The 14,547-nt window shown below is 43.1% G+C and overlaps 1 protein-coding gene across 1 annotated transcript in view; it reads left to right on the forward strand.

Annotated features, from left to right (window-relative positions):
* The window catches only part of ITCH (itchy E3 ubiquitin protein ligase), an 86,833-nt gene extending 78,420 nt beyond the window's left edge, over window positions 1–8,413 (forward strand). Inside the window, exon 24 of the mRNA XM_089680993.1 lies at window positions 402–8,413. Coding sequence (XP_089537119.1) covers window positions 402–501 — 100 coding nt within the window. The 3' untranslated portion in view covers window positions 502–8,413. The remainder of the gene's footprint in view (window positions 1–401) is intronic.
* Window positions 8,414–14,547: the final 6,134 nt, after the last annotated feature.

Genomic DNA, 14,547 nt, shown 5'->3' on the forward strand with positions numbered 1-14,547 from the left:
CTGTTTATTTTGTCTTTGTGTACTTCACATGTTATAGTAGCACGTTATGTAACTGTGTTGATACTTCCTCAGAATTGTATTCGCATACCCGTTATATACTGTGCCAACACGGTTTTATGTCGCTGTGATTTATTTATATATAGAGAGAGACAGACAGATAGATATAGACAGATAGATGGAGAGGGAGAGGGGGGGGGGGAGATGGAGAGGGAGAGATATAGATATGGAGAGAGAAAGATATAGATATGGAGACAGAGAGAGATATAGAGAGAGAGAGAGATCTGTGTAAATATTTTTTGTTTCTATGGTTGTAAATTACTTTACTTTATAATCTAAATAGTAGAGAAAACAAAAGATTTTATCTTCTATTTTCTTTTCTTTTTTTTTTTTTTTTTTTTTAGTTTCAACCGCCTGGACCTCCCACCTTACAAAAGCTTTGAGCAGTTGAAAGAGAAGCTACTGTTTGCAATAGAGGAGACGGAAGGATTCGGACAGGAATGAGAAGCCCTCCACATATCCTCCAGGCACAATGCTGCAAGTGTGAACACTGCTGATTCCCGTCCCTGGCCTCTTTCCACTTCTCCGAGCCACCATCATAATTTAATCTGTTTCAACTACATCTTCCCACCCACCTCCTTTCTAGTGTAAACTTCACACACTTCTCATACAGCGAGACGTGAGACATGACCTGTGCATTAGAAGAGACAAGTCCACCAATGTGTAGATGTAGCAGAGTTTTAGGCAGTCTTCTCATACAGCGAGACGCGAGACATGACCTGTGCATTAGAAGAGACAAGTCCACCAATGTGTAGATGTAGCGGAGTTTTAAGCAGTCTTCCAGCCATGCCACGATTTCCTCCTGTGAAAAGGCTCTTTTCACATTGACAAAGTTACGCCACAGGACACTCACAGCCCACTGAGCTGTATATAGCCATATTTATTATGCACTACGGGAAGGTGTCCTGTGGAGTAATATGAGATGGCAAATCATACCAAAATCAGCACAGAAGATCTCCCCTGATAACTAGGGAAGGTGTCTTCTCATCTACAGAAGTGTGCGGCTTCCCCTCTAGGTTGTACATGGAGCCAACGGATGGTGCTTCCTGTGAGTCAGCTTGAGCTGATAACAAATGTTGGCCATAATCAGTGTAAGATAAAAATGTACCCTTTTCCAAGTCAATCATGCTTGGTATAGGAAAACAGCAGTCAATAATATGAAACATTTGTACAGTGAAGTAATTTTATATAATAAGTAACATCATACCATAAGCCAAACTTTCTTTTTTTTTTTTTTACAAGGCACAGTGACCTTTGATGACCTGAAAATAATTGTTCTCTCTAATCATGGTTCTGTTATTGTCCCCATGAAAAAGTGTTCTATCATGAAGTAAAAGATTCAGATTACAGGCTCACTTCACAAAGCTTTATGTAACAATATGGATCCGAATTTTAGAATCATGTGACTAATTTTGAAATTTCATTGGATTCGGCTGAAAATCACTGTTACTTTTTGAAAATAGGATCCTTCCTCCTGGTGTTTTAGTTGTGTGAATATCGTTTATTGTATTTTTTTGCTATTTCTTTCATGAAGGTTTCAACACTGACATCTGACATGCTGACCTGTACATGAAATCTGAAACTGCTTAAAGGGAGTGTGTCAGAATGTAGATGGGAGCTGCCTTTGCTGGGGCTGTCATTCTCATCCCTGCTTGCTGGCCTGGAAAAATAGAGACAAGGAATTCAGAACTCCTGACCTGTATGCTTATTCTGGGATAGCGACAGTAGATTGAGCGTGCACCTTACTTTTAAACCTTTAGACGTTAAAGCGGAGCTTCAATGTATCTGAGCACCACAAAGCGGTTGTGCTTAGCAAGAAAACGTTTTCCCCCTCTCCTGAAGACTACTAGGATGTATGACATCCTTTACCAAGGCATGGAAACCAGGAAGTAGCTGAAGAAATGTAAAAGAAGGTTAAAACAAGTAAATATGATATACTTTCTTATCGATTTACCAATGCTAGCAGCATAAGGATTAACAATAGTCAGTGTTGGCTGAGAGGGTGAAGTTATTTTAATGCCTTAAAATAGACAAGGAAAATGTCTGATATTACCTGTATGAATCTGACGATATTCTTCTGTGCCCGTCTGATTTAGTTCTACTTTGTTACTTGTCTTCATGGTTCAGCTCCAGAAGGTGCTTAAAGCGATATTAAACCCTCACGTTTTTTTCCAGATTTCTGTTCCTGAGCCATAATCATGCATAAAGGGTCTAACTTTTTTGCCCATTTTCACTTCTAAATGTATTTTTTTTTATGTCAGTTTTCCCCACTTCCTGTTGTCTTTCTTGATGGATGCCCCCTTTGCAGCACCGACCTCATGGGGGGGGGGCACAATCATGCATGCTCATATCTGTATACCTACATCTCTGCGGCAGCACGCTGGCTGCATCAGGACCCCAGCCATGGAGAATGTTGCATCTCCGCCTCCCATGGCCTTGATTGACATGGGCAACCAAAGCTTTGAACTCCAGCCCTACCTCTGCTCTGCCTCTTGTCTACAGGTAGAAGAAGATAGGCGTGCTGGGGAGGCGTAAATGGGCATGCCTGTGGGAGGAGCTGCTGCTGAGAACTCCACACGTCCTCAGGCAAGTGGCTCCGACAGCTTTTTTTTTTTTTTTCTTCCCAGATTTCTGTTCCTGAGCCATAATTCTGCATAAAGGGTCTAACTTTTTTTGCCCATTTTCACTTCTAAATGCTTTTATTTTTGTCCGTTTTCCCCATTTCCTGTTGTTCTTGATGGATGCGCCCTTTGCGGCAACAACCACATGGGGGTGGGCACCCATGCATGCATGCTCACATCTGTATAACTACATCCTTGCGGTGAAACGCTGGCTGAATCAAGACCCCAGCCATGGAGAATGTTGCAGCTCCACCTCCCATTTCCTTGATTGACATGGGAAACCAAAGCTTTGAACTCCAGCCCTACCTCTGCTCTGCTACTTGTCTAAGATAGGCGTGCTAGGGAGGCGCAAATGGGCAGGCCTGTGGGAGGAGCTGCTGTCCTCAAGAAAGCGGCTCCGACAGTGAGGCAATATGCATGCACAACAGTGCTAGGCATTTTGGGAAATGTAGTCCTGAAAGCTCTATGAGAGAGATGCCAGGAGCGCGCTCTGTGGAGTGAAAGTTGCTGTACAACAAAACAAGCAGGGCAGATGAACGGTCAATAAATGAAACCTATTTTAATTGCAAAATGAAAGAAGGATTTAGGCTATTATACTTCTATGTGCAGCATGGAAGTATAATATGTAGAAAAATGAGTCTTTACAGCCACTTTACACTTGGCCCAGCGGCAGTTGGCAGGACTTAGAAGTCAGGGGAACGCAGGCCATAATAAAAAAGTGAAACTAAATCAAAGGGAGGCACAGAAGAGTCTGTTCTAATAAAAGTATTAGCAGTTTTATTGTAGCGTGTGCTGTTAGGCAGGACTTGCTGTTAGACGTTTGGAGTTCTAGTTTACTTCCGCTTCTGCTCTTCAGCTATAGGTGATCCTTGATGATGCAGAGAGCAGCCCTGATGTGATTGGTGGATCCCTGTGCCTGGGCACCTTTCAACTCAGAAGTCTAAGGACATCTACTGGCAGAAAGGAATTGCTGTACAGAATAGATGCTACAGAACTATTTCATTAGAAAAAAATTGCCAAGAGTTGAGGATCAATTTGTAAAGGAAGGATGAGATGACAGCCACAGAGCTTGCATCTTCAAAACAAGTCAGCAATGGCAGCTCTACTTCAACAAAAAATGTAAAATAATTTTGGCAAGAATTCTACTTTAAATGGCCCCTGTGATGAGCCATGACTAATCTTGAAGAACTACTTGTAAAGCTTAAATCTTATTGACCTGAGTTTTTCAAATGGCCCAAAGTTGCCAGCACGCTGGAAGATTTTTTTTTTTTCCAGCCATTGCACAAAAACAGTTGTTTGAAACAATTTAAGCTTTAGTTAAACCTTCATTTTGAATTGACTAAATAAATTCCAGGTTCACCAAACGAGATCTTTAGTATCTCACAGTTTGTTTCCTATCTAAAGCAGCCACAGCTTTATTAGAAAACCCTATTCCCTGCCAGCAGCTGCAGAGGCAGGACCCTTGCTGTGTGTAATCAGTGGTTCCAATGCAGAGGTCTGGCATGCCCGAGTCCAACTTCTAGCTCTGCAATCAGCAAAGCTCATGCCCCCTGCAGATTGGTGAGCTCTAGCTCTAATTCTTCTGGGAGCAATTTGGACCTCTGCAGAAAGATCAGCACTTCCCCACAAAGAGCAAAGACCCAGCTCTACAACATACTGGCAGGGGAAAGGCTTTACTACACAGGCCAGCCTGATTTCTGAGGAATTTGCACACCTTTTTGTTTTGATGCACCTGGAGTATTTTTTAGGAATTAAAACTGAAAGTTTAATTGGGCTTTACTTTGCTAAACCACTCAGATTCTCATATGCTACACTAGAAGCTTTGCTATATCCGCTTATTTAAAGCCAGTAGGAGTAATAGAAATCTATCAAACAATTTTTCTTCTTAATTTTCATAACTTTGCACATTTGCATTTAAAATCTGTCCATATGGTTCTTTCTCCTTCTCTATGTATAGAAGGAATATGATGATTAGTTTACCGTTACATAGATTGAAATCCATTTTTATGTTTGTTAGAAATTGTTCATCTATTATGTGAATAAGTGCGTGCTTTCTATGTTAGAGGACCATTTTTTTTTTTTTAATGACTGACTGCTGGTATAACACAGATTACTCAAGCTTTAGGTGTCACGCCCCATGGTCTGTCCCTAGGCGTGTCCTGTGTATTCTTGCTTGACATTCATCACCTGTATTCTGCGCATGCTGACAAAGCATGCATGTGACTTTGTGTTGTTAGTGTAACATAGCTGAATTCACCATCTCCCCATTTTGCCATGCATGGTGCACCTTAGCCTATAATGGCTGGAAGTATAACAAAAGCATATAGCTTACCACACCACAGTACAATCTACCTAATCTCCTTCAGATCTACACACCTATTTAGTGCAACAGCCTGCCTGACTGGATCGTTTAGTTAGGTCCTCATATTACCTAGTAGGGCAGCTGCACAGATGAGGGGCTGTAATGCATTAGCTTTGGCTTAGACTCCCATTGAAATCTGTGGATTTCCAATGCAAGCAAAGTGGCCAAGAAAGCTTCTTATTGGTAATCCAGAGTGAGCATCCATTTCTACTCCACATCTAAGGAAGAGATTTCTTTAGTGATGGAAGAGAAAAACTCCATAGATATATGGATGCCTTCAGTGCCTCTTTGTCCCATTTGCCCCGAGTTGCGTTTGTCTTGGTGCAGATGTAACTGAGCTAGTAAAGCACATTTAAGTCCTATAAAGATTGCACCTGCCAGTTTCAAGGGCTCATTTACACTTGCTTTGACCCTAACAGACATTAAAGCACCTATCATTTCAACAGCCTTTTTTGTGTGTTTGCTTCAATAATGCTTTTTTGAAGCTTTAAAGAAGCTTGCAAATGCCCTGTGTGTGTATTGATTTTAGATTTGTTTTAAAGGGGCCTAGTAGTACTCCCACTCAGCTGATCCCCAGCTTCATAATACCCTCATTCAGCGGATCCCCTGCTTAGTAATACCTCCCCCCCCCCCCCCCCCACTCAGTAGTGCTGTTCCCTCACTCAGTAATAACCCCCAGCTCTGCTGTTCCCTCACTCAGTAATAACCCCCAGCTATGCTGATCCTCCCACTCAGTAGTAGCCCCCAGCTCTGCTGATCCTCCCACTCGATAGTAACCCCCAGCTCTGCTGATCCTCCCACTCGGTAGTAACCCCCAGCTCTGCTGATCCTCCCACTCGGTAGTAACCCCCAGCTCTGCTGATCCTCCCACTCGGTATTAACCCCCAGCTCTGCTGATCCCCCCCACTCGGTAGTAACCCCCAGCTCTGCTGATCCCCCCCACTCGGTAGTAACCCCCAGCTCTGCTGATCCCCCCCACTCGGTATTAACCCCCAGCTCTGCTGTTCCCTTACTCGGTAGTAATCCCCAGCTCTGCTGTTCCCTTACTCGGTAGTAATCCCCAGCTCTGCTGTTCCCTCACTCGGTAGTAACCCCCAGCTCTGCTGTTCCCTCACTCGGTAGTAACCCCAGCTCTGCTGTTCCCTCACTCGGTAAGAACCCTCAGCTCTGCTGATCCCCCACTCGGTAGTAACCCCCAGCTCTGCTGCTCCCCCCACTCGGTAGTAACCCCCAGCTCTGCTGCTCCCCCCACTCGGTAGTAACCCCCAGCTCTGCTGATCCCCCCACTCGGTAGTAACCCCCAGCTCTGCTGATCCCCCCACTCGGTAGTAACCCCCAGCTCTGCTGATCCCCCCACTCGATAGTAACCCCCAGCTCTGCTGATCCCCCCCCACTCGGTAGTAACCCCCAGCTCTGCTGATCCCCCACTCGGTAGTAACCCCCAGCTCTGCTGATCCTTCTTTCTCTGGTCCCTGCTCGCTTCCCACTATATTGCTCCCACACTGTGCACCTTTCTGCCACTGCAGTCCCCCCCATCTGCTGTTTCTGCCACTCAGTCCTCTCTCTCCGCTCCCCGTTCACCTTCTGCTATAGTGTTCCCATGTTGCACATACCGTGTGCATTCTGCTAGTTGCTCCGCTCCAGTCCGGACCCCGCTCACCTTCCTGCTGCTCCACGCTGCATACCAGATGTGACATCTGCACCAGTCACTTCCAGAATACATACATATGAATCGGAAGTGACTTCTGATGTCTTTCCAGTTCGCTTGTTGGTTTACCAGTGCATCCAGGGATATCTCATACCTGCAATACCTACAAGACAATGTGAAGCTAAAGCTGAATAAAAACCTCTCAAGCTGCAGGTGCTGTTGTCATAGAATTCTATGTAGGCTTTGAAGACGCTTTGAAACACCAAAACAGTGACATGGGGTATCATTTTTGAAGCAAATCAAACACAGGGTGTGAACAGGACTGAAAGCTAACCATTTTATTTAGTGTCAGGTATATTGATTGGCATTCAGAGCTCTTTAAAAAGAGTGTCCAATGCCACATTTTGAAGCAAGTTGTAAATGAGCCCTAAGTGTTTCTTCGGGTCAGCAATCAAGCAGGGGACAGTAGGACAAGTTCTGTTGCCTTGTGTCTAGACTGACAAGCTTGTGGCTTGAGCACTTGTGTGTTTGAGAGCATTTAGGGACTTGTGTGAGCTCCAACGCTTCAAAGCAGCCCTTTTTCCAATTAGATATCAATATTTATTATATGCACCTTCTGCACTTTTTTCCCCCCCCAAGTGAAATACTGTGCGATTTCAACATTATTGCACTTTATTTACCAAAGTTTACCATAATGTATACACAAGATTTTTTTTTTTTTTTTTTTATGCAATGCTACTTTTATGCTGTTCACTGGCAGGTGCTCATTCCATAGGATTACTCTTTTAGAACACAGGCCTCCTGAAGTTGTCCAGTCACATGACCTCCAAACACAAGCATGAGTTAAGCACAGTAGAAGAGACCTAAGCAGCATGTCGGTGCATGTCTGAGCCAATCAAAACACTCCATTCCCACACCTCTATACTTGTATCCATCAGCCTGTGGAACTGTTGTGTTTTTCTTTAATTTTGTTTGTTTTTTCTCTCTCTTTGGTGTTTTTTCTTCTTTTCTTTTTTTTCTTTGTTTCTTTTCTCTTTGGTGTTTTTTTTTTTTTTTCTTTAGTTATTTTGTTTTGTTTTTTGAGCGCCTTGTTACCTAAACTTTTTAAACTCGCCCACTAATTGTCCAATTAAGCTACATCTAACCAATTTTACCAAATGATGTGAAAACACTTGTGTAAATATTAAGTAGGGCTTTGCATCCATGTCCTTTTTCCTTTACTCAGCTCTAAGTCTTTAACCCTTTTTAAGTTTTAAGGTGCATATCTTATAACGGAGAAAGGGGCTCTATAATAAACGTCTAACTTGTAAATCATTTGCAGATAATATACAGAGGCTCTCCACCCTATATTTTTAACACAAATCTATAATTAATATGGACATCTCCCTAGTTCTATAGGGTAGGCTCCTACACTATTTTTATGACCGATGACATAGGAAGACATAATTGCTTGTAAATATATAAATATATATTTGGGATTTTTTTTTTCTTTTGCCCCAAAAAGGGGTGGGGGCGGGGAGATGGACCTTTTTTTTAACCCCTTAATTGCAAGATTCCGTCTTGTAGGTGAGGTGTTGATTCCTTTCAGTAGCTTTTTAATTAGATCCCTCTCCCTGCTCCCTTTTCTTGTATCAAATACTGTCTGATTAAGGAAAACAAAAATCTGTTGGAAAAAAATATACAAATGTAAAAAAAAAAAAATAAAAGGATTTTTGCTCAGTTTCACTGTGTTGTATTTTTTTTTTTTTTACCTTGTGCTTTACTTTGTAAACAGGTACACTGATAGACAAAAGAAACCATGAACTGAATTTTTATGGCTGGGCTAGTGCTGCTAAACTACACAGATTTTGAATAGCAAAAATTGGGGAAAAAAAGATTTTTAGGGTCCATGCACACTATGTAGCATAAAAAATAGCAGAACTGCTGGCAGAAAAAAGCAGCATAAGCATGCCAATGGAACATATTGTACAGGCATTTGCAGTTAAACATGCAAAACACTAGAAAAAAATGTACACGTAATGCTTGAAATGCCTAAATGCCACGTTTAGCCATGACAAGCGTTTCTGCCTGAATGCTCCTCTCAAAAATTCTCTAGTCTGTGCTTCTACAGGCTGAGAGAAAAAAATGCCAAATGCCTGTATAAGCAGCATTATTTAGGCCCAGTGTGCATGAGGCCTTAAAGTGGAACTCCACCGTAAAGAGGAAGTTCTGCTTTTTGCTCTCCACTTCTTTTTTTGGCACTTTTGGGGGGTGGGAGCGGGTACCTATTTTCAACCCACTCTGGTTTGGTTATGTGATCCCATGTGTCAGCCAGCCAAGCTCATTGATGATCTACTGATCCAATAGTACGGCTACTGTAGTTCAAATTGCTGAAAAAGTTAATGGTACCAATACAAAGGTGTGAGAACACAGAGTGCATTGCAGTTTGTTGCATATGGGGCTGCGTAGCCGTAGATGGATCAGGGTGCCCATGCTGACCAATGTCCACAGCCAAAAGCACCTACAATGGGCACATGGGCATCAGAACTGGATCCCAGAACAATGGACTCATGTGGCCTGGTCTGATAAATTCAGGAATAGTTTGAAAAACACAACACTGAGTTTGAGGTGTTGACTTGGCCTCCAAATTTTCCTGATCTCAATTCGATCAAGCATCTGTGGGATGTGCTGGAAAAACAAGTCTGATCCATGGAGATACCATAGTTCAACTTATCTGCTACTGTTGGCTTGCTGCCAGATCTCACAGCCTACCTTCAATGGTCTAGTAGTGTCCAGGCTTCAACAGGAGATGGAGGGTAGTTATAATGTTATGGCTGATCGATGTATATATTCCAAAAGCAGAGAACATGGAGAAAAAAAATGGTGGCAGATGCAATTTGTTTTATGTTGCACAATATTCATGCAGCTATCAAACATTTTTCAGGCACCTTCAAAGCCCTGAGAAAATGAATGGGTGACTTTAAAGCCACACGGATCCCTTTTACTTGAAAGCAATATTTTTTATGTCACACAATATTAGTGTAATGGTTTATCAAGCTCAAACTTTCAGTAAAAAAAATATAAACGAACGTTAAATTTAGTGTACAAATGCAATATATTACCAAATTTGTAAAATAAAAAGATGCAGTTGTCCCGAGTAAATTGATACCCAACATGTCAAGCGTGAAGTGGTGGCAAACTTTGTACTCTATTAGCTTGTTACCCAGCCACAGTGGCTGGGGAAAGTGACAGCCAAACCCAGAAGTGATGTAATATACAGGGGTTGGATAAAAATGGAAACACTACATGATTTGCAGTTGTGAAAGTGACGACATGTTTCATGTTGAAAGCTGAAGTGATGTAACATTCTTTTGCTTCTGCTGTGCGATGAGACACCTAGCTAACAGTTGGGAAGCCTCACTTTCGTCATTCACTGCGTGCGCTGCTAGTAATACGGAGTCATGTCAGAGTTTCAAAGAGGGTAAATTGTTGGTGCTGCTTAGTTGGTTCCTCTCTGACTGAAGTTGCCAATTTGTCATGTCATGAGGTTCAGTATCCAAGGTTATGACGGCATATACAGTTTCTGGGAAAACATTGTCTGATAAGCATTAGCACGGTCGACATGGTCAACTGACTGAAAGAGACAAAAGGACATTGCGCAGGATTGTGACCTGGAATAAGGCAACAACTGCTGCAAAAGTGACTGAAAATCTCAGTCTTCCAAAGCCCACAAAATCTCCACAACCAAAACAATCACTGCAATTGCCGAACTACCAGTGACCAATATTAACACTCAGAAGAGGAGAGAGTGGCGCAACAACCATAAATTGTGGACGATCGATCAATGATAGAGTGTAATATGGTCTGATGAATTGAGCTTCGCACTGTTCCCAATTACCAGATGTGTTGACGTGTGGTGATCACCATCCCAAGTTTGCGATGAAGACTGTCTTGTGCCAATGGTAAAGCATAATGGTTGGTGGTGGCACAATCATGGTTTTGGCAGCCATATCTTGGTATCATCACCTTGAAAAGTAGTCACTGCCGGCGATGATGTGCAAATTTTGACCAACCATGTGCACCCCAAGGTGCAGACATTGTTTCCCGAAGACAGCTTCTTTGAATAAGACGATAATGCTCCAATTTACACAGCTGGTGTTGTCAAATCGTGGTTTGATGAACATGCAAAGTCTCGCACCGTCCCTGGGTGCCACAGTCGCTGGACCTCAATATCATAGAGCCACTATGGTCAATTTTGGAGAACAAGGTTGGGGCTCGTTTTCCACCTCCAACATCTCTGCCAGAGCTGGAGTGATTTTGGCATGAAGAGTGGTATCAGATTCCATTGCCCACCTTCCAAGACTTATATTTGTCAATTCCCAGGAGAATCTAGGCCATCTTGGATGCCAAAGGTGGTCCACCACCATATGAGGTAACAATTGTGTTCTTTTACCTGGTGTTTTTATAATTTTGTCCGATTCCTGTACATTGCTTACAAGTTCTTACTAACTACTGTAGAAGAGATCTGTGTACAGTACAGGCAATTGCTGATCTCCCTACCCTCTTCCCAGGGCCACCTGCAATGCTGGTCCCAGGTCCGCAAGAGCTTGGGAAACGTGGCAGAAGGGGATGAAAATACTGGGAGGTGCATGAAAGTAATCAGGTGTCAGATGGAAGTGATTGCAGCACTGCTGAACAGACAGAACCCCCTCTGCTGCTGCCATGTTGATGGCAGGAAAAGAGTTTAAAGCTACATAGAAAACTCCAGTCACTCCTAGATTCACACCTAAGCGTTTGGCAAAAACGCAGTACAGTCCATTTAACATGATTCCCTATGGGACAGGTTCATATCTCCACGTTTTCACCCAGTGCATTTTTAGAAAAGGGCTTGGGACTTTTTTGAATGCAAAAAGTTCTGTTTTTGGTTCTATAGACTTCAATGGAAACGCTGCAGAAAAGCATGTATTGCGTTTTTGCCGTGTTTTGATGTATTTTAAATCTGCCTAGCAACAAGAAAAATTTAAAAAATGGAAAAAAAAAAAACCTCAAAAGTATCAAAAATGCTGCAAAAATGCAAGTACAAAAACTCAAAACACAATGCAGAAATGGCTGAAACACAACCTGCATAGGTGTAAACCTTGCCTTGGGTATAAGACAGCTCTGTATTCAGTAAGACTTGCATGCAGGCCTTTTTTTCTGCTGGAACGCGGGGGAACGCAGTTCTGGCACTTCCAGCACTGAATGTATATAATGGCAAGGGGTGCTGGAGGGTCTATTGATGCTTGCTGCTAGTGGATCTATTGTTGCTGGAGGGGATCTATTTTTTTTGAGGGGGGGGTCTATTGCTGGTGGGGGGTCTGTTGTTGCTAGGGGGGTCTTATCTTTCTTGGGTCATTTGGTGCGGGGAGGGATCTACTGTTGAGGGAGGGGGTCTATTATTGCTGGCTGCTGGAGGGCTTAGAGATTTGATGTTGTTGCTGGGGGATCTATTGTTGTTGGGGGATCTATTGTTGTTGGGGGATTGGTATTGATGTCACGGGATCTATTGTTGTTGGGGGATTGGTATTGATGTCACGGGATCTATTGTTGTTGGGGGATTGCTATTGCTGCCGAGGGATCTATTGTTGTTGGGGGATTGGTATTGCTGCCGGGGGATCTATTGTTGTTGGGGGATTGGTATTGCTTCCGGGGATCTGTTGTTGCTGGGGGTGATCTATTGTTTCCAGGGGTCATCTATTGTTTCCAGGGGTCTATTGTTGCTGGCTGCAGGGGATCCATTTTTCTGTTTTCTCTGAACAAATTAAAAATACTTAGCACAATATACTTTGTTCTGTATTCGCTAAAAGGGGCAGTACTGGGAGGTGTTTAGGAGGTGGAACCAATGAACGGTGCTTGGGGGTGGAGACAAGGGTGACTCTGAAGAGGGGAGTTCCTGCACCTATTCTCTCAGGAAAAAAAGCCCTGCTTACATGTAGTATTTATTTTAATACAGGCATGTGAATCTGAGTTGGTATCAGCCCTGGTCAGTTTCTGTACAGCAGAGCTCAAATTGGGAGAGGGGGAAGCATCACAATCAGCCAATCTGTTGTGCTGCAGTGCAAGGAGAATGCTGATAGGAGGAGAAATAAAAGAGAGCTCATTATTTACCTGTGAAAAGACTTGTAAGCATTACTTAAAGTGTTCCTAAAACCACAACAGTAAAAATCGGTCTGTATATGCAGCGATGCATGCTTGTTATACTTGCTGTGGAGCGTAAGGGACTAAGCCTCTGCATTGTGTATGTTTGATCCTGTCTTCTCTGATCCTCCCCTTCTACTGTCCCAAATCCATCTGCTGATAGAACAGAGCTCTAGAAGTCATTCTGCACGTGCTCTGTTCAGTGTGTATTGCTAAATATTTTTTTTTTTTGTTGTTTTTTTTTCTTGGGAGGGTGCATGTGATCAGCACAGGACCAATCGGCACTGCCCAGACAGAGGGCAGGGGTTCTGCATCCTGCAGCAAAATGAAACCTCCTACAAGCTTTAACCAGTGCTCTGCTAGACTGCTTTAACTGCTGATGAGAAAAGGGCTTTAGCAGTTTATATTTACTAAAATAGTTGCATTTCCATGTTGTGTGTACTGTGGGAGACCAGATATAGTGAATGCAGGGTCCGGGGTTTAGTAACACTTTAACTGAGTCAGTTCTCCTGCCTTGCCAGCCAGGGTTGTACGATGTTGCAGAGCTGTATACGTTTCAGGACTGGATGGTCAGAAATACAGCTCTTGTGCAGGTTATATGCTGTATCTGTGTATTTTGCTGTCTCCCTGGAGCTCAGTTTCAAAGCAGTATTAGCCTTGGTTCACACTGGATCCGACTTTGAAATCATGTGACTTCAAGTGAAGCCACACCATTTTAAAGTCAGATGGCAGTGCGACATCATACACAGAGGTCTATGCATGTTGCACCTCAGATCGGTAAAAGTAGTGCAGGAACTACTTTTCAAATCGGTGTGCGAAGGCGGACTCACACTGATTAAAACAGTTCCATTGCCGATCAGTGGATGTGATTTTTGAATAGGCAAATCACATGACCATTCACATCAGTGCAGGGGCAGACTGACAACTCATGGGGCCCCCGGGCAATAGGGGATCATGGGGCCCCTGTGTCCTTGTCCAAACTCAAAAAAGCCTATGAAAAAGGTACTAGGGGCATCTCATGGGGCCCCCTACTGACCCCGGGCCCTTGGGCAGTGCCCGAGTTTCCAAATGGTCAGTCCACCCCTGCATCAGTGTGAGCCAGGGCTTAAACCCCAAGCCAAACATGTATTATACTGTATAATATACTGCAGATTACCAATCATTAGATGTGGTGGCTGCATTCGTTTTCTTAGCAGTTTTCCCTGGTGCTTTGGCCACTATCACATCTCCTGTATTATTGAGACACTACTCTGGATGAAGGAGCACAGGGGCCACAGCTGACAGCAGCATTATCAGTCTGGAGGGGGTTAAATGTACTAGCAGATTTAAATACACTTACAAATTGAAGACAAATTTACAGCTAATATTCTATAAGCAGTTACAGCTTTTTTTTTTCTTTTGGGATAACTATTTTACAATGTAAATTGAAATATTCCCCTGGATTTAAGAAACAACAGACTTGCCAGCATCAGAAGTTAAAAGAAAGAAAAACTAAAAATAGAAAACTAATGGAGCCATAACATCTAAGAATTGTTAAGCTACAACAGAGTAAATGTTTGCGTTTTTTTTAATAGTGCTTTAATTGCGGCCATTATGCCAGTGTCCGTGCCGATCACCTGTTAGGGCGTACGCAGTGGCTTCGACAAAATGGCTCCAGTACTGGAGACACATGGGCTTCGCTCTTTTCGTCCAAGCTGCTATTG

Source organism: Staurois parvus, unplaced genomic scaffold (assembly GCF_062004578.1).
Source record: "Staurois parvus isolate SC_StPar_1 unplaced genomic scaffold, SC_StPar_1.0 ptg000255l, whole genome shotgun sequence".
Taxonomy (NCBI): domain Eukaryota; kingdom Metazoa; phylum Chordata; class Amphibia; order Anura; family Ranidae; genus Staurois; species Staurois parvus.